Source organism: Amaranthus tricolor, chromosome 5 (genome assembly GCF_026212465.1).
Source record: "Amaranthus tricolor cultivar Red isolate AtriRed21 chromosome 5, ASM2621246v1, whole genome shotgun sequence".
Taxonomy (NCBI): Eukaryota; Viridiplantae; Streptophyta; class Magnoliopsida; order Caryophyllales; family Amaranthaceae; genus Amaranthus; species Amaranthus tricolor.
The window spans coordinates 28945876-28968120 of NC_080051.1; the positions used below are offsets into that span (position 1 = coordinate 28945876).

At 32.4% G+C, this 22245-nt stretch overlaps 2 protein-coding genes across 2 annotated transcripts; both read right to left on the reverse strand.

Annotated features, from left to right (window-relative positions):
• Nucleotides 1–2342: 2342 nt before the first annotated feature.
• Nucleotides 2343–6473, reverse strand: LOC130813387 (uncharacterized). Its single transcript, XM_057679218.1, has 2 exons — nt 6127–6473; nt 2343–2577 (listed from the first exon to the last, which is right to left on the reverse strand). Exons 1-2 carry the CDS (start codon nt 6381–6383, stop codon nt 2475–2477), a joined length of 360 nt encoding a protein of 119 aa, XP_057535201.1. The 5' UTR covers nt 6384–6473; the 3' UTR covers nt 2343–2474.
• A 1888-nt stretch (nt 6474–8361) lies between these two features.
• Nucleotides 8362–19990, reverse strand: LOC130812818 (histidine--tRNA ligase, chloroplastic/mitochondrial-like). The gene is made up of 11 exons (XM_057678430.1): nt 19553–19990; nt 19366–19461; nt 18186–18274; nt 17860–17989; nt 16337–16429; nt 14254–14328; nt 13034–13151; nt 11119–11261; nt 10052–10180; nt 8802–8965; nt 8362–8667 (listed from the first exon to the last, which is right to left on the reverse strand). The coding sequence occupies exons 1-11, from the start codon at nt 19898–19900 to the stop codon at nt 8529–8531; spliced, it is 1524 nt and encodes a 507-aa protein (XP_057534413.1). The 5' UTR covers nt 19901–19990; the 3' UTR covers nt 8362–8528.
• Between the last annotated feature and the right edge of the window lie 2255 nt (nt 19991–22245).

Below are 22245 nucleotides of genomic sequence, written 5' to 3' on the forward strand. Positions count from 1 at the left end.
ATTAATTTACATTAAAAGTTTCATAGACTATATAATTCTAAGAGATTATTTTTCTTAATCAAATAAAAAAAAAGGAGGTATTTTATCATTTTATGTGTGTAGAAAGAAACAGAAAAGCTGGGGTCCTAGTGGTGGGGTGTGCATGAAAAGCCACGAAGATTATTTTTAATTTTATAAATGAAAAAGATAAAAGATTAAAAAAGAATAATTAAGAAAGGAGAAAATGACAGTCAAATTATTCTTGTCATGAAAGCATGGAATGTGTCGATGCTTTAAAAGGGCAGAGTGGTCCCAACATCATAAGCAAGGATACATACATACGAGTATGGAGTTAAGAGTACAACATCCATTTGTAAATAGGAAAGTTTCTGTTTTTTTTTTTTTAATTTTCAAATTAATTTAGAATAATAAGTCATTAAATTAAAATAAAACAATTATAAATTAACATAAATTATCATTTGAACATTCATTATTTTTACAATTATGAACTTTTCTAATAAAAAACCAAACTTTTATTTTATTTTTTTTCATTTCTTTGTCTCCACTCTCCACCACAGATATTTAATCTCCTTAAATTTACTGGCCAGAGCAAATATATATGATTACGTGCCATGACATAATGATGACAACTCTAATCACCAATTAACCGCTATTTCCTACTCACTCTATGTCAATTCTCAGGGCATTAAGTTTAATTTTGTGAAAATTAAAAATAAATGAGTAAAAAATTTTAAGATTTTACATGTTCTATTCAACTTATTAGTCTTATTTTTTTTTTTTACATTTATCGAGGCAACATTTTAATCCTTAATATCTCTAGTTATGCTTAGTTAAAAATATAAATATTTTATATTAGTAATTCTTGCATTGAAACGAATCAAACAAAATCTTACTTGACTATGTTTTACCTTATAGATTAAAAATAAAATACATACTAAGAGTGATAAGTGAATAATAGCTCAAAAGTAAATGGAACTAATAGAAAAAATAAGAGGGAGTATATTTTATGAGAAAGTAAAAGAAATGTATGAATGAAATAAAAAATAAGTTAAATGCGTTAACATAAAATAAAAAAATAAAAAAATCGTGAAACATGACAAAAAAATAAAAATATAGCAAATCACATCTTATAAGAGTACTTTTTACACTATTTTAGCATGGAGACATTCCATAAAATCTATAGAGTAACTATAATGAAAAGTTGTAACACAAAGTAAATCTAGACAGGTCAAAACGGCTCAATATAATCTAAACATGTAACAGACAAATGAGTGAATTTCAATTCAAATTAATTTCATTTCGATCAAATTTAACACACTATTGCATCCATTTATTTATTTTTTCGTCATTCTTCAAATGACTATTATACAATTTACTTTATTTGAGCGCATGCAATATTTTTTACCTTTCTTTGAAGGAGATACAAATATAAGGTGTCTGCTACCTTTCCACCCGGACCTCAATTTGTGTGTAATACTGAGTTGATGACTATAACTGACTAACTACGAATAACGAACTCATTAAATATGTAGTATATATACCCATTCATTTACCTTATTAGTATATAACTAGAATACAAATAAATATGTTAGAGTATATAACATATCCTGGGGCTTCAACCATCAGCTTAAGCTTTTGGTTGAGTTGGTTTCTTGACAAAAGCTTAAACTGATGGTTGAAGCCCCAGGATATGTTATATACTCTAACAAAATATATAAATGAAATTAATTTATACTAAAAACTAAATAAAGCGAGAGTACCAAGTAGCAACAATGTGAATATGTGATTATAGATTTAAAAACAGTAAGACAAAAGAAAGGAGAGTAAAAGTAAAAAGCTGGGGAATTGAATCAAGAAATATCATGCGCCGATCCAGAGTTTCATAATAAAGCAAAAAAATGAAAAATAAAAAAAAATTACAAGGTACTGTATAAAGTCGACTGCGAGGGATCTAACTCGCAAAAACAAAGCTTTTTCTTCTGTATTAAAAAAATAAATAAAAAAAAAAGAAAAAAGCTTTTGATTCCTCTAATACCAAATTGATAACTATGACTTGATACTTTCTCTGTTTTCATTTGATATGCTAGTAAAAATGATTTTATTTCAAGAGATAAATTCATAAATAAATTTTTTTGGATATCTACAACTTAAAATATATTTACTGAAATCTTATTAAATTCATCTCGACTTATATGATTAGAGTAAATGTTTCTAATTAAAGTTTACTGAAATTTATTGGTGTTTGGCAATTGATAATTGGCTAATAAGAGATTCAGTTGGCTTGTTTGACTATCCGTGACATGGAAGCCTTAGAACACAAGTACACACGGCGGACAGCCAAGGAAATGAACCAGCATGAAATTCAAATTTAACATTGAAAGTATTGTTCCTATATAAACAATTTTCCTCAGAAATCTCAAATCTTAATACAACTTCAAACAAAAATATTAGAATAGTTAGAGGGAAACAAAATTTTACACGGACATCAACTTGGGACCATTATCAGGCATGCCCATGCCAGCGGCTAACTCTGCATCCAGTTGGGTGTGTGGTGCAGGTCCTAACATCGTCTTCAAGCTGTATAACAAAACAACTTTCAAGTCAATCTCATTTCTTATAGCTCCATATGCATTCAGGACAAAAGATGCGGAACCGCGTTTTTTGAAGAAAATGTAAGTTTATTGTGGATTGCATGTATACTTTCACTTGAAGACTACATGTATAACATGCATGAACAACCAAAATTATAAGCAAGGATGAAAGTAAAATTTGTGACTGTCTCTTAAGGACAGAAGGAGTAGTGTTTATGTGCCAATAAAATGCGGGTATAACAAATTAACAGTGTTTAATTCTTGTTATAGAAGAGAGCAATCCGAATCCAATCTTTAAATTCTAATTGCACCTATTCGTCCACAATGAAATTCTTCCTCCGTCCACTCCTATATAGTGTCAAAAGTGATACAAACCCATATTCTTCAAGTACTTAACTTCCTGTAAGTCATCTTTAGTCTACATTGTCCCCATTTAAAATTCTCTTTTAAAACCGGCAATTCATAATCATAGTGAAAAATCTCAAATACAAGTGTGGCCAGTGACCACCCTAGCAGTTGCAAATCAGCTTTCGGGGTCATTGTGGATGTTTTGCGATTGGTTGGGCCTATATCTCCTGTCACGGTAAGCTCAAAAAGCTCTACAATATGGTTGCAATACAATGATGAGAGGGCATTTTGCCTATGATCATAACTTAAGCACCTTTTTTATTACAGATAAGAGATCACTCATTTTATCTTGGTAAAACAACCATGTTACCTAATTCTCTGTTATAAAGCTATTACTAAGCAACAATAACGGTTATGTAAAATACAACTACACAAAGAATAGTTGGAATAAAAAATGTACGAAGTATTTAGTAACATAATGACCTGTTATTTAAGGAAAAGCAGCAAAACTCGCAATGTGCTATTTTATGAAGAGATAGGGTGACATAGGTCAAAATGAATGTCAATTGTTTGAAGAATAAATGAAGAGCATAACATAGACCGTGACACAACTTGCAATATTAATTCTAATGTTTCATAAAAAATACTAAACCTTGTGCGAATCATGCACTTAGGAGATTTTTCCACATTAATCATTTTTTATTGTCTTTCCGACAAAGCCTTTGCTTTAAAAAGTTCCACATAAAACTTTAAAATGGATTGCTAAATCTAACTACTTCGATCAAAAAAATGATAAAACTTTAAAATGGATTGCTAAATACACTATACTAGTGAATCTAAATTTGGCTCTGAGTTAAAAATATCAATAGCTCAAAAATGGAATGTCAAACCTCCAGCATGCACTAACGGCAAAAAATGCACTTTTTCCATCAAACTACTGATCCTTCAACTCTTCTTGTGAACTCAAAGCTAACCAGAAAATTGAAGGAAATCTTATGAACTTAAGTGGTGGTGAAACATTTCATTCTAGAATCACTTGAATAGGTAGCACTTAAAAACTTTTCAATATTGCACAACTGTGAATAAGATGCAAGACAAAAAAAAATGGAAGAATATTCCAACATGTAGAAGGTGCAGTACATTGAGAAGGCTACCTATCTATGATTGTATTCCAATAAAATGTGAGCAAATTGACATGAATATTTCGCATACATCACCCATCATGCAAAAATAGGGCATGGCACCAGTTTCAAATTGTGCTTACTTGGTTTCATATAATTATAGATTAACATATAGACTAATTATACAACATTTATTCATGATCGATATAGATTATTGTTAGGTTTTTAAATCATATAGAAGTACACCTAAAATTTTCCATTAAAAAAAGAATACATAATTAAAGACCAAAAAAGAAAGTGAGAAATTAAGTAGAGCACAAGCAGAGAAAGAAAGAAAGTGCAAAATGCAAATACATTGACGAATGAGTGTGAATATAAAATTCAAAACTAAGGTTTTAGGCAACCCCAATCTTTCGGAATCAAGGCGGTGCCATTGTTGTTGTAGTGAACATGTGCAAAAATGTGATATCAACGAACCAATAAAGATACAAAGTTGGAGCTTGGGAAACTTAAAAAGGGAGCGACGAAAGTCAAAGATGAAATGGAGGGTAGGAGTGAAAAGAGATACGAAAGATCTAACTTACAAATTGCGATGATAGAAAACCAAAATGAATAGAGAAGAAGAATTCATATGAACTGCTATAGGAGTTAGATATATGGTTATGTGACACCAATCTTTGAGGTTTAGAACTCTTATCATTGTTGTTGAAATAGAGAGAATCAAAGTGAGAGATTAAGTAGCACAAACAGAGAGACAACTTAACTATTTTATGTTATAAAGAACCATCCTTTACGTTATCTTTCCCATTCTAAACAACTTAATCTCACCTCTTTCTATGTATCTCTAACCTTCTATCTCATTGATGATTAGCGAACTCACATACTAGTATATTGTATTTATCTACAAAAATCAAAAGCAATAAGCTCAAATCCTTTCCATCCATAGTTGATTGACTTTGAATATGAAAAGGCCTAGATATAAAATTACTCACACTTTCCCACTTTAAAGACTGAATAAGCTAAAGCTACAAAAAATAGTGTAATAAACTAACACTAATCATGGATATTGTGTTTTGACTAAATTGAATTAGACTCAAGGCAACCCAAGTTGCGAAACACCAATACTTAGCGGAATTGACCCTGGTGAAACCCAAAGAATACTAAAGAGAACAATTAACACTAGGATTTATCTTCTTTTGTCTCTCCAATAGACCGAAGAGACATTAACAAACCTGCACAGAGTTAAGTCATTACTAGAGAAAGTATATACATGGTACATGTACTTTCTATTAACTGATCTCTACTACTGCTTGCACTGTAGCAACTATAAGTCTATAAGGAATGGGCAATAATGTTTCCCAACAAAATGAAGAAAAAAACTCCGCACAAAGCGATCTATTTTTATGCTTATACTTTTTCGCTATTTCAAAATTTCAAACAATTTCAACCGAGAAAAGTAATTCACGTTATCAAATCAACTTACATCCAACGTCACGCAGTAGAGCACAAACTAGAATGCCAATGCTCCGGCATACAAGATACAAATATGTAACTCTTATATTGAACCCCAAGTCATAAAAAGAAAAAAATTACCACCGCTGGAACAATTCAAACCTAGAATACTCATCTATCTAAGCAAACTAATAATCCTAAGTAGAATACTAAAAATTATTCACCAAAAACAAAACATTTATCGCCCAGCCAATAATTTCTTCTTCAGAGAAGCAACCTAAATCTCAAAATCATCAACTCTTAAATTTGACTAATTCTACAATTACACAAATTCCATAGCCGCAAATTCTCCACCTTTCCAAGCAGAAATCAACTACCCACAAAACTGATACAAGAACCGACTAAGAGATAAACATGAAAGAATTTGGAATACAACAATTATCACCCAGTCAAATAAATTCTTCCTCAAAGAGCAACACTCCTAAATTTGACAAACACTACAAACCCAAGTTCCATAAAGACAAAATCTCCACTTTTCAAGCAGATATCAACTACGCACAAAACTAGAATAAGAACCAATTAAAGAGAAAAGCATGAAAGTAAGAAATACGAACCGTTTCTTGTGGCGTTTGGTCTTGAAATGCTCATCTCTAACGGTAACATTAGAGAAGTAACGATCACAATGAAGGCAGTAATACTGACCCATTCCAGGCAAATCTTCGTCTAATGGCAATGGTTTTCTGTCACCATCAGTTTTCTGAAGCTCGTCGTAGACCAAATCGTCTCCTTTAACTAGAAATTTGGAACGGCGATGAGTTTTGTGAGAGTATCTTCTCTTCTTCACACTTCTATGCGGGCATTTCCCTCCCATTGTTTTCTGTCACCAAGTTTTGTTTCGGTATCGAATTAGGGTTTCGTGTTCGATTTTGCTTTTGTTGTTGTGAAAACCCTAGAATTGAAGAAGTAGACCCGTTTTGATGTTTAAGAAGGGTGAAAAATAAATAATAAAATAATAATTAAAAAAAAAGCTTTTTGTAGAAAAAAATTTTCGAAATAAGATTCGGAAAATTTTAATTTTCAAAATAAGTGTTTTTATTAGCAAGCCTGAGGTCATGACTTATTCACTCCTACAGCGAACAAAGAAACTAGTTAAAAAATCTTTAAGAGAACAATTAGAAGAATAGCAGAAAGACAAAATGTCATAACACTCATAACATTTGGGAGGACAATACAATCAAATACATAACTGTTCGTTAATAGCCAACCATCAAATGCTTATTTTTTTTGTCCCTTTAAATGGTATGACATTGTTTTGCTTTTGTTCATTGTGAACAAAGAATTTTGACCTTTTTTTGACTAACTTTTTTGTTTACTATAAGTAACAGTGAATAAATACTTGACCTCATGATTGCCGTGAAAACCTTTATTTTGGGAATTAAAATTTTACGAAGCTTATTTTGAATTATTTTTTTCTAAAAAATTCTATTGTTTTCAATTTTTCAAGAAGGGTAGGATCAAATGAATTGGAGAATTTTTGAAAAAGCTGAGCGAAAAAAAAATGAATTGAATAACCGAAAAATCAAACTATTTCAAAAACTGAGCGTGAAACTCCCAGACCTAAGGTTTGGGGCTGTTCGCAGTTAGTAACTGCGAACAGGTCAAAAAAGACAAAATAGCTGTTCGCAGTTACTAACTGCGAACAGGAAAATATATACATATATATATATATATATATATATATATATATATATATATATATATATATATATATATATATATATATATATATATTTAGGTCAAATAGCTGTTCGCAGTTACTAACTGCGAACAGGAATATATATATATATATATATATATATATATATATATATATATATATATATATATATATATATATATATATATATATATATATATATATATATATATATATATTTAGGTCAAATAGTTTTTGTTGTTCGCAGTTAGTAACTGCGAACAACTATTTTGTCTTTTTTGACCTGTTCGCAGTTAGTAACTGCGAACAGCCCCAAACCTTAGATCTTGAGAGTTTCACGCTCAGTTTTTGAAATAGTTTGATTTTTCGGTTATTCAATTCATTTTTTTTTTCGCTCAGCTTTTTCAAAAATTCTGAATTGGATGCAGTTGGGCCAGGATATGGGCACGTAAATTCGGGTCTGGTTATCACAAGTAGCCAAGTGGGTCATTTGGATTTAGTAGAATCAATCAGAAGTATAATTGATGGTCAATACTCAATAGTTGTTATTTGTAGGTAGTTTTCTCCTGAGCATATGGTGTCATTTATTTTTTTCTTTTTGCATATTTTTGTGTTTGTGATATAATTTTAATCACTTTTCTTTGGCCTTCTCTTTGGAGAAATAGAGGTATAGATTGTTGGTTATCTTTCCCATCCAAATTATGTTTTCAAGAAAAATATTAAATCAATGATTATGATTATAATTAATGGGAAATATATTCAAGATGTGTTCCAAAAATCAAATCTTGTATTAATTGAAGGCTTGAAGCAAGTACTATTTTTCTCTAAGTAAGGACTATGACTATAACTAACCACTCCAACTTACGGTATGAATTCATATGAAAAATTGAGCAAATTGAATAAAACACGAGTATTTATCTTAAAGTACTTTTACAGCTCAAATTTTTAGTTGCATTTGTGGTTCAATCATTAACAAACAACTTTCAACTTTTGAACCACAATATTTCTGATTGGTCAACATTAACGTTTTTACAGCTCAAATTTTGTGGATACATTACCATGATGGCACTTCGATCAGCAACACATCATGTGATAAGTGCCCACAAACATAAGCCTGGAAAATAAAGCCCCATCAAGCAAATATGTGCACCCCCTCAATAAGCAGGGAAAGAATTAAACAAAGTAGCATGAATAACATACATTCGTAACTAGCAAGAATAAGTAAATAAGAGAAAATTATCAATTAGGGACTACAAAAATATGAAAAATAGAACACTAGAAAGTAAAGATAATCCGTTGTCAATCTAACTCATCTAGTTTGACTTCATATTGTTCGCCCGTTGAGAGTATTTTCACTGCCACCATACCCTTTTTCCACTCAGAACTCCCAATCAGTACTAAACGACGAGCATTTATCCGTGAAGCTCGTTTAAATACCCTGAAAATGCAGTAGTATGTCAAACCTCGCAGACTGTAGAGTACGCAACTAAAATGCTTTACAAATCCCCATCATTTTGTTGATGTGAAGAAAACAATCACATTCTTTGTAGAGCATATAGCTATAATGCTTACCATTTTAACGGCTTGCTTTCCAATACCAAATCAACACTTTGACCTTTTCCTCTTAAAGTAGAAGCAACTAATGCTGATGAACCTTGAAGTTCAGGGTCAAGCGAGCATACTATGTTGTCAACCTCAAGGCCAAGTTCAGGAAGAAGATTCCTATCCTTTAGCAGCTGTAGAAACATACAAGATTGCCGAGGAAAGATAGTGAGATCATTTATGGAGGAACGGGTTTATAAGCAAATAACACACTTATAGGCAAACAGGATCATAACAAACTTTAGGGCTTCAAATTTCTGTTAAGCATCAGTTGTATGTAAGGGAGAATTTCAGGCCATATTTTGGTAATCAAGTTTGCAGCAGCCATTTTAGCCGAACATTTGAGGAATGTCACATGATGAGCATATCCATTCAATTGAAGACTTGAGGTGCTTCTAATGCAGCATTTGAATAAGGATTGCTAAAAAAACAGATTTTGTAAATAACTCGATATTTTGGGAGAAGAAAATTGTATTCCCTCCATCCCTTTTAACCGTCAGTCCACTGTCACCTAGACGATGCCCAATTGTACAAAGATAAAACAAATATTGAGGTGCAACATCACGTCATCCAACATAACGTCATCCAAATGGCATTCATTTATGGTTCATATAACAAGGGATGGGGCTGTAAGCAGAAAACAGGCTAGTAGCCAAACTGGCTCGCAACTATGATAGGACTGTAAAATTGACGCAATAAACAGTTACAGCAGAAATTTAATGAATTATTTTGACCATCAAACTTTCAGCAGGCTTTGAAGGGATGTGTTTTTTTTTTTTTTTTTTTGGATTGAGGAAATTGAAGGGAAAGAAAAGAAAGGGGAAGGATATAAAGAGATGTGTTTTCCTTTATTGGATACCAATGTTGGAAGGGAGGGATTTGGAAGTAGAGGATTTGAAGTGATTAAGTCCCTTAATTTTCTTAATAACCAAACCTCTCCAAATGTGGAAAGATTTGAAAGGTAAATGATATCTTTTCTTCTCTCCCTTACTTTCCCTCCTAAAGAAAAGTAGCTTTCCTAATTCCCTACCGTTCTTTTTAGGATAAAAAAATTCAAATTACATAAGGTATAAATTCTTTTTTAGAAATGATCGGAAAATTTAAAATCATGTTGCAGAACTTGTTTGCTCTTACAACATAGGAAATCATTGTATATGAGGCTTTGAGCACTTTGTAAGTGGAATTTCAAACAGAATAAACAGACTAAGCCAAAGACTTACTTCCACAATTACTGCATCACCAAATCCAAAACCACAGGCTGGGATATCATCACCTCCAAATGTAGACAACAGTCGATCATAACGCCCACCACCACAAATGGCCCGCAATTTTTTTTGTCTGTCAAATCCCTGAACAAAAAAGAGAAGCAGAGTTATTCAAACTCCACTTGGAGAAAAAAGATGTTATTAGATTAGAGACACGAATGAATCCACACAATATAAGGAACATAAAACTTAGAATATTGTACTAACATCAATAAACCCACAGTCACACAGCGAGCTAGAACTTCCAGCAACAGTGATGACATTGAGACGTGACGTGGAGAAAAACTCTAAAATTTTTAAGACATCAATTGCTAGGTTCAACAACACAAATCATCTTAATTGCTGATTTATTGCAGTAGACATTCACCTAGACATGTATATGCCTCTATAGGATCTCTCTTTCTTCTATCCACCTCATATTTATCTTTAAAAAACCTATCCGATATAAGTGAAAATAAAATTTTCTGTAACAACTCAAAATTTATAGCCGACCCAATCTTTTGGGATGAAGGCTTTGGCATTGATGTAGTAACAATTTAAAATTCATATCATGAGATACATCAAGGTTTCCAATTATTCTCGTGTTACTAAATAGAGAAAATTTTAAAACCTTCTTTTGATCAACAAGAATATTATTGCTAAACATTCTCTATGTTTAACTTTAGCTAAAAAGAAAATTTAGTAACCTTTTTTACCATATAATCATATTTGATAAGAAAACATTCATGGATAAGCTAGCCCTTAAAAGTAATTGTTACTTCCAATATGCAGCCCCACAGATTCAAGTACACTACACGTGGATTGGATACATGAACAAGGCCCTAGTTAAGTGGTTTGCATTAGCATCAAGTAAAATGCTCCTACTTCGATACAAATCATGGCATAGAGCATTCTCAATCCTGATGCACTTTCAAGCATTGGATACAGCCACAGTACAGTACTTGTGAGAGCTACATACAGAAGAGATTATATTATTGGTGAAAGTCTAACAGCCAATAAGATCAAACAAAAATAACAGATACCTCAAACACGATCCCAGTATAATAAGCCAGACCACGGACAATAGATGCATCAAATTGGATCCATTCAGAACAACCAAATTGCTCAGCAAGTGCAAAAAGTTGCTTCAGTTCATTGACAGCTTCACCAGAAGTTCCAAGTCTCTCTGCATTCAGCAGGAACTGTTTCAAATGGGCATACTGTATGTTTTTTGAGGAATGAGTAGTGATTTTATATAAACTCTAAAATAATGCCACAAGATGTCCTAGAAAAACATATCCTTAATTGAATCCATTATGCAAAATAAATTGGAAAATACATAATATTTTTGTCAATTTGTAGCCAGGTAAAAAGCGCATCTTATATTTAAGACTTCTAGCTTTTAACTTGAAATATGTTTCATGCTCATTGAGATTGTTAACGTTTGTCAAATTATTTCATAACAAGCAGATTTTTCTCTCTTTACTCTAACTCTTAATTCCTATTAACTTTAATCCCTCTTGCCAAATAATCTATTATAACACATTAAATAAATGATTACCTGTTCCCTCAACTTCTTTTATATTTTCAACTTTTTAAGACACATTTTCCTATATTGAGAAGGGGAACCATATGACAAATGTACCATATTCATTAAGAAACCAAATGGAGTGGACCATCATAATTAACACTAATGAAAAATCATGAAAAAGGGAATAAGTGGGGTGATCATCATAATTAACACAAATGAAAAAATAAGAAAGGGGAAATTAGTTAGGTTAGGAGGCATCATAAGCAAGGGAATTAGAGGAACTATTATCCATAATAGTAAAATAGAAAGAACAAAAAAGAACAACCCGTTTCAGAAAGTGAAGAATTAAAAACAGCTGGTATCATAATTCTTTGGATGAGAATAGCAATAACATATCAACAAAACATTGCAGCATTGGACAAGTCATTTCCCATGTAGTATGAGGTTGTAGAGTCAAAGCTTTAGAAGAACAGTAATTCTATTTTGGATTGTTAAGGGAATGACATTAATTTGTGTAGGGCTAATGTGGAAATTTCTGTTGCATAAAGGGGAAGTACTGGAATACCACGTCACAGATAAGCGCTATTGTTTATGCCTTTTGATAGTATAGATAGGTAAGGTAATTATGTAACAATCTAAAATACTAGATTCTAGACTGATGGCAATACTTTTTGAAAAAAATGTTCAATAAAATATAACAATGTTTCTACAGAGAAAAATGTTTAGTTCCACAGTTCCATCTTCTTAAACTGGCATTAGAGTCCTCCACCCAGTTTATAAAAAAATAGATAGATACTCCTTTGTCCCAGCCCTTTAGCCCTCATTGGCTTTTGGCACGAAGATTAAGAAATTGAATATAATGGGTTAAAGTAGTAAGGCATTCAGCAATAAGAGAGAATATAGAGTAAAAGTGGTGGGGTCATAACAAATTCATTGGGACCGACTTAAATGGATAATGGGCAAGTTGAGTGGGACAACGGACAACTGTGCAATAGTGAAAAAGTGGACCTGAGTGCAGAATTTAATTGTTTCAGGCTTTCATCAAGTTATCCTATTGAAGATACTTTTATGCTACAATATCAAAAAACAAAAATCCTAAGGATTCAATCTTTGACAAAAAAGGTGCATTGTCCAATTAAGATCATGCTCAAAATCAGTACAAATACCTTCAAAAGAAAATAGAACACAAATTAAATGCAGCAAAATAGAAGTACATGTCTAGTATTTCACAGGAATCAAATCCAAGCACATAATCAATACTTCTAACAACCCATAAAAGGAAGCACAATCTATAAAAACAGCGGCTGCTTTTCTAGTCTATTCTTGTGCCTATTTTTTAAGTTCAGTCCCAACAAAATTTTCAATTATATATTGCTTCATCTATCCCGGCCCCCCTTAACTTTTATTTTTTGGCTTTGCGAACTAACCTTCCAATTGTGTCAAAGACTTTATAGATAGGACCTCAAGAAGTTCCTCTATTCCATCATCAGGCATTCCAGCATACTTCAACTCTTTCTTAATCTCATCAAGTGGAATCTTTTCTAACTGTTCATCATGCATGTAAACGACAAACTTTCGTTAGAATTTTGTAAATTGAGGTAACAAATAAGTTAGAGATTTAAGAAACAAATAAGCACCAACGCGTTCCCCATTGGGCATTACACTATCGGAATATTGAAAATAGTTATTAACAATTTACATGTCATGATGGTGATAACGCATTTGAAATACCATTGACTCTGATCAAATTATTACACCTTTTATTCAGAAAACAAGACAATCATATATTTGACGATTTTCCCTGTTAGTATCAATTGAGTTTCAATTTCACGTATATATTTTTTGTTCACACACGAAGACCAATCCTCGAAGTCAAAAAGTTACTTCCTATATCACAAAATAAGTACCACAAATAGGTCGGACACGTCTTTAAGAGAGTGAAAAAGTATACTGAAAAAACATAGTGAGTGAGTACATGTGTCCCAGCATTTGACCAAAAATAGAGAGAAAAGAAATACCATGAAAATTTCATGGCACCTGTTTTGAGACGACGCAAATAGGAATTTCCTCCCTAACAGGGAATACAAGGATATATGAACTACAAAAAATGGCACTAGTCTTGGGATGGATGATCAAGGTGGACGACTTGAATGGTAGTAGGACCGTAGTTAATGCCCACAATGATTTGTACAAAATCTAAGAAAAACATGTACCAGATGAAGTTAGAGGAAACCATTAAACAAACTTCAAAAAACAGGGTCACTAACCACCCACTCTTCCTTATCACAGCATATGATATCCCAATACTCGTGTCCCACTCCAACCCACTTCTTGTAAGTGAGCAAACTGTCATTCAGGAAAGTAATTTGGATGTAAAGAGAACAATCTACATTTAGAAATATTCAAAACAGTCAACTACACAAATCGAAATTAAGTTTTAGAAGTGTGAACATTCTATGGAGAGGCAAGATTCAAAAGACAGAAAAATTGATTTGTTGCAGAAAAATAGAACTGAAAATTTTGTCACTTTGGCCCCCCATGACGGGGGTTGAGTAATGATGATAACAATCCCAAACTTAGTTTGAGATGAAACATTTTTTTCTTGTAATTGTGCAAATAGAACACCCTGTTTGAATACTTAACTGACCTTGTCAATAACTATACAAACTCTTCCAAATGATTCTTCAGGAACACCGTAAAACCTCAAAACTTCCTGCAAAACCTGAACAAAGAAAATAAATTCAACAATGATATTAATTTCAATAATTCAGAAGTCCTTACCAAACAAAATGAAGATGAAGGGAATGTAAGCTTTAAGTTTCAAATGTTCGCACATCTTTCACACAGAAAAAAAAATTGTTTTTGAGGAGCATTACATCAAAAAATATCAAGAGGGAATCGTACTTAGAACCTTTCATTTTAGTATAGTAAAGAGTACGCATTAGTAAAGGTCAGGAAAAGAAGTCCTCTAAAGAGGATAGTAGGAACAATTACAAAGAAGCAGACAAGACACGAAAGATTATCCAGTAAACACCCCCCCCCCCCCCCCCCCAATCCAATGAGACAAAAAGGCAATGCATGATAATAGATATCCTGCAATTCTCAAATAGTATTTATGCAAAAATATTTTTGTACAATGATAAAACTCAAAACATTTGGTTACGCTTGTTATGGATTCCTACCCTTGCTGCTTTTAAGTTGCACACAACTACACTGTGAAGCAAAAAATAGTTAACCACATGGATCAAAACTCAATAATCCAAAACCCACTGTTCCATAAAAACCATCCCTAATAAAGGAGTGAAATACGATTTAAATTTCCCTTCCCATTATGAGAATACATAACATACATATTAGGAGAAATAAATAGATTTGGGTGTCAATCCTGAATTTTTATCACGTATTTAGCCTCATCAAACAAGAAATGGGTAATAGCCTTAAGCTTCTTCAAGACCTTTAAGATTCAAAAACTAGAACAGGGAAAGGAGAAGGATGCACCAGTTTATAAAGTGATTGCCAAATTCCTGAGAGAAGATACAAATATAAAGTCTTAGGCAAGCTGTTTAAAACTAAGTTGAAAGCATGACATGAATGTAACTCATGCATAACAATATCTTACCTGCATTGATCTCCCTACGTTTCCTCTAATGGACATTAATCAACAAAAGCACAACTCTTCACTGAAAAAAGTGCCAAGAATAAGACAAACCACTTGGTGGCTTGGTGCCAACTGATGGAACTAAGGGAAAGCTCATGATGGACAATGTCATAAGCAGGATAAAAAAAAAGCCAAAGTTGAATTGACCACTGGAGACAAGAAAATAATAGGGGGAAGAAAATCCCAATAAAAAAACCATGTTGTCAGGATAGAACCTAAAAAGCAATTGGTTTGGAGCAACATAAAACTTCAAGTAGTGTTTGCTTAAATTTCCAATGTGGTATTGAATGCTCACTGAAAATTCTGCAAAATGTTGGTCGAGCAAAAAATTTACAGCTCTATGGTTTTGCATTATTATAGACTTGTAAAATCACTCCTTGTTATTTATGTGCGGTTGTAGAGGATTTTTGCTATCAAGGATCAATCAGAAACAAACTCTTTATTTCAAATACCTCTTTGTTTTCAAGAGAGTTTATTGCATACGTCTCAAAACTCCACATAGGTGAAGCTTAGGTAGAAGCCACTTAATAGCATTCGGGTCATAAAGTAAGGTTAATCACAATATTGTGACCATATTAAAAAGGTTATTGAGGCTACCGCAACACCAATATAAAACGCAATAAACGTGAAACCATGCATTGACTAGATAACCAGTTTAGCGACTTTTACCATGACCGCATCCGAGATTTTTCACTGTGACCGACTTGCACGGGCATCTACGGAAGTATAAATCACAAATAAACATCAATAGTTCTCAACATTCACCACAGTGCACAGCGTAATTAAATTGCTTGCAAATAAATCATGGCTTTCTCTTTTTTATTATGTATTAACAGCAAACAATTAAAGCTCACAAAAGTTTGCTTTTTGATTATCACAACACCTAAAAACATAAATATCCAAATGGTAACTCTACAAAACATTATGGTTCATATTCTTTTGCATAAACATATAATAAGCATTATCAGACATTTTAGCATAAGAGGCAAAGTACATACTAAGCATAAAGATAAAAAGGTGTTACAAGATTGACAAATGAATTGGTCTCAGTAAAGCAGTTCATAGTTTATACCTTTCTGCTTGAAACCTTGAATCCAACATCTGTTTCCGTGATCCCTAGTCTCTTGAAGAAGGTGACTATAGCAGAAATTAGCTCTGCTTCCGCCTATAATATGAAAGTATTATTTAAGATATCACACAAGGAAAAAGTTAATGAATAATCAAATAGAGCAAAAAAAGTAGCGGATTTGAGAAAGAACTTTACATTAAAACAAGGAGACGAACAGATTGAGTTGCATAATTTACAAATCAGTGAATTGTTTCAGAAAACAGAAATATATTTACACAAAATGGATTGGATTCAAGGCTTCAACTCATTTCATGCATTCAACAGGACAATCATCAAAAGTACCATAAACTGTGAACCAAACCAAACTAAATATCTATTGATCATTTAATATTCGACAAAACTAAATATCTACTGATCATTTTGACATAATTGACGGGAAATAGCACAATACAGGCTACTTCCAATTTTAAGGACGGCTTTAAAAGAAAAATCTTACCCACCTTCCCACGATAATCATTGCCACGGTGAATTCCGAAAAAAAAAAACAAAACAACTAGTTTGTCTTTTCAAAATGACCCAAAAAGTTAAAATACCAATTTTGCTCTAGTTAGTTTAGCAAGTGAGAGGAAAAGAAGGGACATAAAAATAGAAAAAAGTTACTAATCTGAAATTTTTGAAGTTGTAACAAGTACAACAACGAAGGGAGAAAGAATTTAGAATCCACCACACCAAGGAGATCAGAGAGAGAACATCATTGAGAAAAACAAACAGAAAGTTACCACTAGAGAAGAAATCAAATCGAATGCACAAGAAAAAAGGAAAATAACCTTCCACCATCATAATTGACTTGCCTTTCTAGTTCCCATTAAACAAAATCTCTACGTCTCCTTTATTGCTTCGTATGAATTTCAAATTCAATTGTCGGATCCAGGGATTTCCCTCAAATCCTAATTTTCAAAAACCAACAATTTTATCATTCATTAGATGTCTTGAAAACGCTTCCAACTAGATCTCCCTCCCCTCTCTTTGACATCTGGCTTTGTATGGCCATCCATGTTTAAGTGCCATTCTATAGCAATCGTGACACTAGGAAACCCACAGTTACACATTGTCCATAATCTACTTCACGGTTTCATATTACATCTTTACATTCATTATTGATAAACAATAACCACATATTATTGTTATATGTTCATGGAATATGGTTTACTGATTGCTACAAGCACACACAGGTTTTATGAGTAAGAAATCATATCATCATGACCATATCGGTAGAGATATCTACATAGACAAAGATAAAAGCAAATTGGCAATCATACATTTCATAACACAAAAGAACACAAGCAAGCACAATACTACACATCCATAAAACCTCACAAGCTAAAAAGCAAACCATCTCCAAAATGGAGTTAAACAACACATAAATATATAGATTTTATTCAAGAAGGCTAAAACTAAAAAATGAACATAAATCTTATCCGTATTACACATCACGTTAGTACATGTAATGAAGACAGTGAACGCACCGTAACTTCAGGCACACCAATAACATCCATATTCCACTGGTAGTGTTCACGACGCCGACCTCTGGTCATTCTTTCATAGCGCCAACACTGTCCAATTGCAAACCATTTCAGTGGCAGGGATATGGATTTTCTGAACATAAAAAAACACGGAGATCAAATTCTGGCTGGTGCACCTGGACATAAAAGGTATATTAATGATCAAGTATTAAACAATTTCTACTACTTATGAATTAGCCAAGTCATACACAAGTGAATTAAAATTCTATAAAACATCAAACGCATTTCGAGAAAAAAAAAAAGCCAGAAAATTAAAAAATGGCAAATACCCTTTCTGTATAACTAGCCTTGCCAATGATGGAGTGAGTTCAGGCCTCAATGCAACGCGGCGATTCCCACGATCTTCAAAACAATATAACTACAAAATGAAGACTTGAATCAGCCTTATATCAACTAAAGACCAAGACACAATAAAATGGATACATATGCAGAAAGGGAGATAAAACGGTAGTGAAGGGAAATAAAGATGATGTTTTCTTCATTTTGATACCAAAAGTGGAGGGGGAAATAGAGGGAAGGGAAGGGGAAATGAAAGGAAACAAACCAACAAATCTTATGTAAATAAATTCTCTTAACATTTAAAAAAATTTGAGGAAAACACATTAATATTTTTTCTTCCCTTCCCTTCCCTTTCCTCCTCTTCCATTCCTTCCTTTAATATTATTCTAACACACTCAAAGGCTTGGAAGATTGTTCCAAATTTCAATTCCAATTAGTTAACTTGCCAACTACTTCCAATAAACTCATGTCTACACTAAGATCCTGCCAGCTCAACAGCTTGAGCAACTTATTTACAAAATCAAAACATCAACTCATATTGGAACTCAAAGTGATGACTTGGGCCGAATTGCTAGCTCATCAGTTAAGCAATTCCAATAACTTAATTACCAATTGTAATTTGACTTAGTGGACTTGTGTCCAAGATAGCTTTCTTCCATGGAGAAACCTAGCTCATCAAAGCAGTTAGTTAGGAGGGTTCAATTTTATTGTGTAGCCAGTAGTAATAACTAAAATAATAGATTGTATTAGATTCATCTTCTCAGTCATTCAACCATGTTATTATATTAGTACATTATCTTTAAAAAAGTTTTAGCTTCCAGGGCAAAATTCATAGGCAATGATGGCTTATAGATCCAGATGTTCACTTCTATAAGAGGTTTTTACATTAATGGTCCGGCTGGATATTAAAATTTATAGAAGGAATAGTAAGAAAAAAAATATTCCACTTATTAGCATGGGAATGACATAACATATTTCAAGGAAATTAAAACTAAACTTATTCTTGTTATCACGCTATTAAATATCAACAGCCAAATAGACACTTAAAACTACTAAAAAGTTCCAGAGATTAGCTTATCATCAAAACAAAATGTGGTATAAAAATACACAAAAATTGCAATACACCATAAAAATAAAAATTAATTAAAAAAAGTTGATTCAGATAAACACCTGGTCCCTTATTTCCTCTCCAGCTTTTCTGATGAACAATGCCTCAGATTCTAACACCGGGAAATCAACCTCCTCAAAACCAAATAATTGTGATACCTAAAAGTCCAAATTTAAAACCAAAATCCATCAAAAATAACTCTCCAAATTTCAAAAATAAAACAAAAAAAACATCTCAAATTTAAAAAACCTCTCTGAAATTCTGAAACAACCAGCTTCTCAATCGCATTTCCTCCGGTGGAAAATCTCTGGTACCTTTAGGCGGATTGACATCGATTTTCTGCGGAGTTTCAGTGATCGCCGGAGATATAAATCCACCAGAGCGCCCGGCATTAGCAGATGAATCATTGTAAGTTCCGACATGCGATGATGAGCGCGAAGACGAACATCTGGTAGCGATATGGAAGGATATAGTTCGGCGAGGAGCTATATGAGAGAAAGAAGAGGAAGGAGAAAGATGGAGGGTTTTGGAAATGGGAGATTTAAAGTAGACATTTAGAGTTGGGCGGAGGATAAGGCGGGAAGGGTTTGCGGCCATGGATGGTTGAGTTTTGCTCTGTTTGGAATTGAGAGATAATTCCCCGCAGGTCTAATCATAATTCTTAAAGAGAGTACATGTAAACCGTCTGTCTCAATTAATTTGGTTTTTTTTTTTTTTTTTTTACCTGATCAATGTATTTAACTTGACTTTTTTTTTAATATTTCTTCAATTTTTCTCTAAATTAAATTCTCTCAATTTAATTTCAACTAATCATTTGGTATTAAAACAATATAAAAGATGATTTCAACAACGAAAGTATTGGGGTAACTAATATCAAGCAAACTTTAAGAAATTTATTTTAATATAATGGTTTTTTTTTAATATATCTTTAAGTATTCGTCTTTTTTAAAAAAAAAAAAACATAGTTTAAGTCCGTCCGTTTTTCAAGTCGGATGGGTCGAGTTTGACAGGTAGCCCTACCCATAAGCAACTCTATCCAGGAACGCATGGAAGTAACAAGAGACACCAATTTGAAGAACTTTATCCTTCTCAACAATCCGGTGGCGATGACATTGGCAATGAACAACGAAAGGAAAAAGGCGAACAAGATGATCAAAGATAGGTGGTCTTATGAGGATGATTTATGTGTCGTTTTTTGGTGTCCGAAATTATGGAGGAAGATCTTCACAATTTATGATAAAGAGACCTCAAGAAGACCACATATCATTCACGATGGAGCTTCTATAGCTATAAAAAACTCGATAAAGTCAAATCAATTTTGATGTTACATTGTGGATATTACAATGAGCATAAGCAAATTGAAAGAGAGCTAATGGGTTGGGTATCAATGATGGGGAGAAGGATGCATCATATCTCTACAAACAAGCATGTGGTAGTAATTTTACATTTCAACACCGTGTGGCTGATTTGAATGAATTTTACACAAGATATAGACCAGTTTGAGATTCAACTAATGTCTATGTTGATAGCTCTAAAAGCGCAAGTGATGAAGTTGAATTGCCAAGGCCCAATGGAATACGAAGAAGGTGAAAGCACAAAGGAAATTGAAGGGTGTTTCCTCTTCCCTATACATGGATATAATTAATTCCGCTATAAGTAAGCTTGACCTACGTCTTTTTATCTTCCTCGAGCCAGGAGACTCCTTTGGCCGCGCTCTTCTTTATGGGTACGAGTTGCCGCCGTCTTTCCCTCCCCAGACCCTGTCCTTAGTTTTCTATGAGCGGGAGACACTGGGTAGGATGATGATGAAGAGGATAAGCCCAATAATAGAAACTTTTTGCTTATAGACTTTATGGTTGTCTCGCCGTGAGACGATCTCATACAAGAGGGGTATACTCCACATGAATTAATATTATAAAATGATATTAATATAATCATATAATATTTATAGTGTCTGTGTTTTTTACACGGGAATCTATCTAGTATATTTATAAAAAAGGTATTTTTTTTTCAATGAGATAAGACGCATTTTTTAAAACTTTAAACTATTGAATGACTTATTCCGTTTCAAATGATAATTTTCAACAAGATGCAAGTAGTAATTTCCAATAATACATGTAGAAGGTTGTCAAACTTATTTCCCAATTTCTGTATTCACATCAAAACCGTATTTGGAAATTAAATGTCCAATTCATTTTTTGATATAATTTAATTATCATTTACTCTTAGTCTGTATTTTATTATAATCTATAAGTTGAAATAGGAAAGTGAGATTTTAGTTTGTTTGATTTGTTCAATGAAAATTTTAGTAATATCGACTTTCTATAATTTTTAATCAAGCAAAATTAGAGATATTTAATACTGAAATATAATTACATCAATAAATGTATAAAATTAAATATATAATATTAATTAGAATAAGAAAAAGTAGTTAGAATAAGAAACTTTAGTTAGTACAATAGTACTAATTAATTTGGTTCAATTTTGAAAAATCAAAACCTTAAAAGGGTGTGTATATATTAGTCAAACAAGTTATTTTTCACATACCAAATGTGGTGATGCATTCACTATTTTATTTTATTTGAGCAACTAGAAGGGCTTTCAAACTTATTACATTTACAATCTTCGTATTTAAGTAGGTATTACACTTGTATAATAGTAGTATAATAGTATTTATCAACCAATATTATCTTGTATTTGTTGTTTATGTATAAGAAAAAATATTCATATAAAATTTTATTTAATTTGTATTGATTGTATTTTTAGAATAGCTACTTTTAAAAATTACAGAGCTGCTTAAAACGTTTTTATAATTTTTTATGTTAAAAATCACTCGGTCAAAGGCTTAATATTGGGTCAACTCCCTAAAATAAGCAAGAAATATTAAAAGTATATTGCAAAAATTAGTTTTTAATTTAATTTATTAACGAAAATAGTCTACA

What these genes read in the sequence shown, in the direction of transcription:
- LOC130812818 (XM_057678430.1), bottom strand. Translation starts at nt 19,900, where the DNA reads ATGGCCGCAAACCCTTCCCGCCTTATCCTCCGCCCAACTCTAAATGTC. An exon ending in GTGATGCAGTAATTGTGGAA is followed by an intron (nt 8,966 to 10,051) that starts GTAAGTCTTTGG and finishes ATGTTTCTACAG; the next exon opens with CTGCTAAAGGATAGGAATCT. An exon ending in GAAAGCAAGCCGTTAAAATG is followed by an intron (nt 8,668 to 8,801) that starts GTAAGCATTATA and finishes CTGCATTTTCAG; the next exon opens with GGTATTTAAACGAGCTTCAC.
- LOC130813387 (XM_057679218.1), bottom strand. Translation starts at nt 6,383, where the DNA reads ATGGGAGGGAAATGCCCGCATAGAAGTGTGAAGAAGAGAAGATACTCT. An exon ending in ACCAAACGCCACAAGAAACG is followed by an intron (nt 2,578 to 6,126) that starts GTTCGTATTTCT and finishes TTTGTTATACAG; the next exon opens with CTTGAAGACGATGTTAGGAC.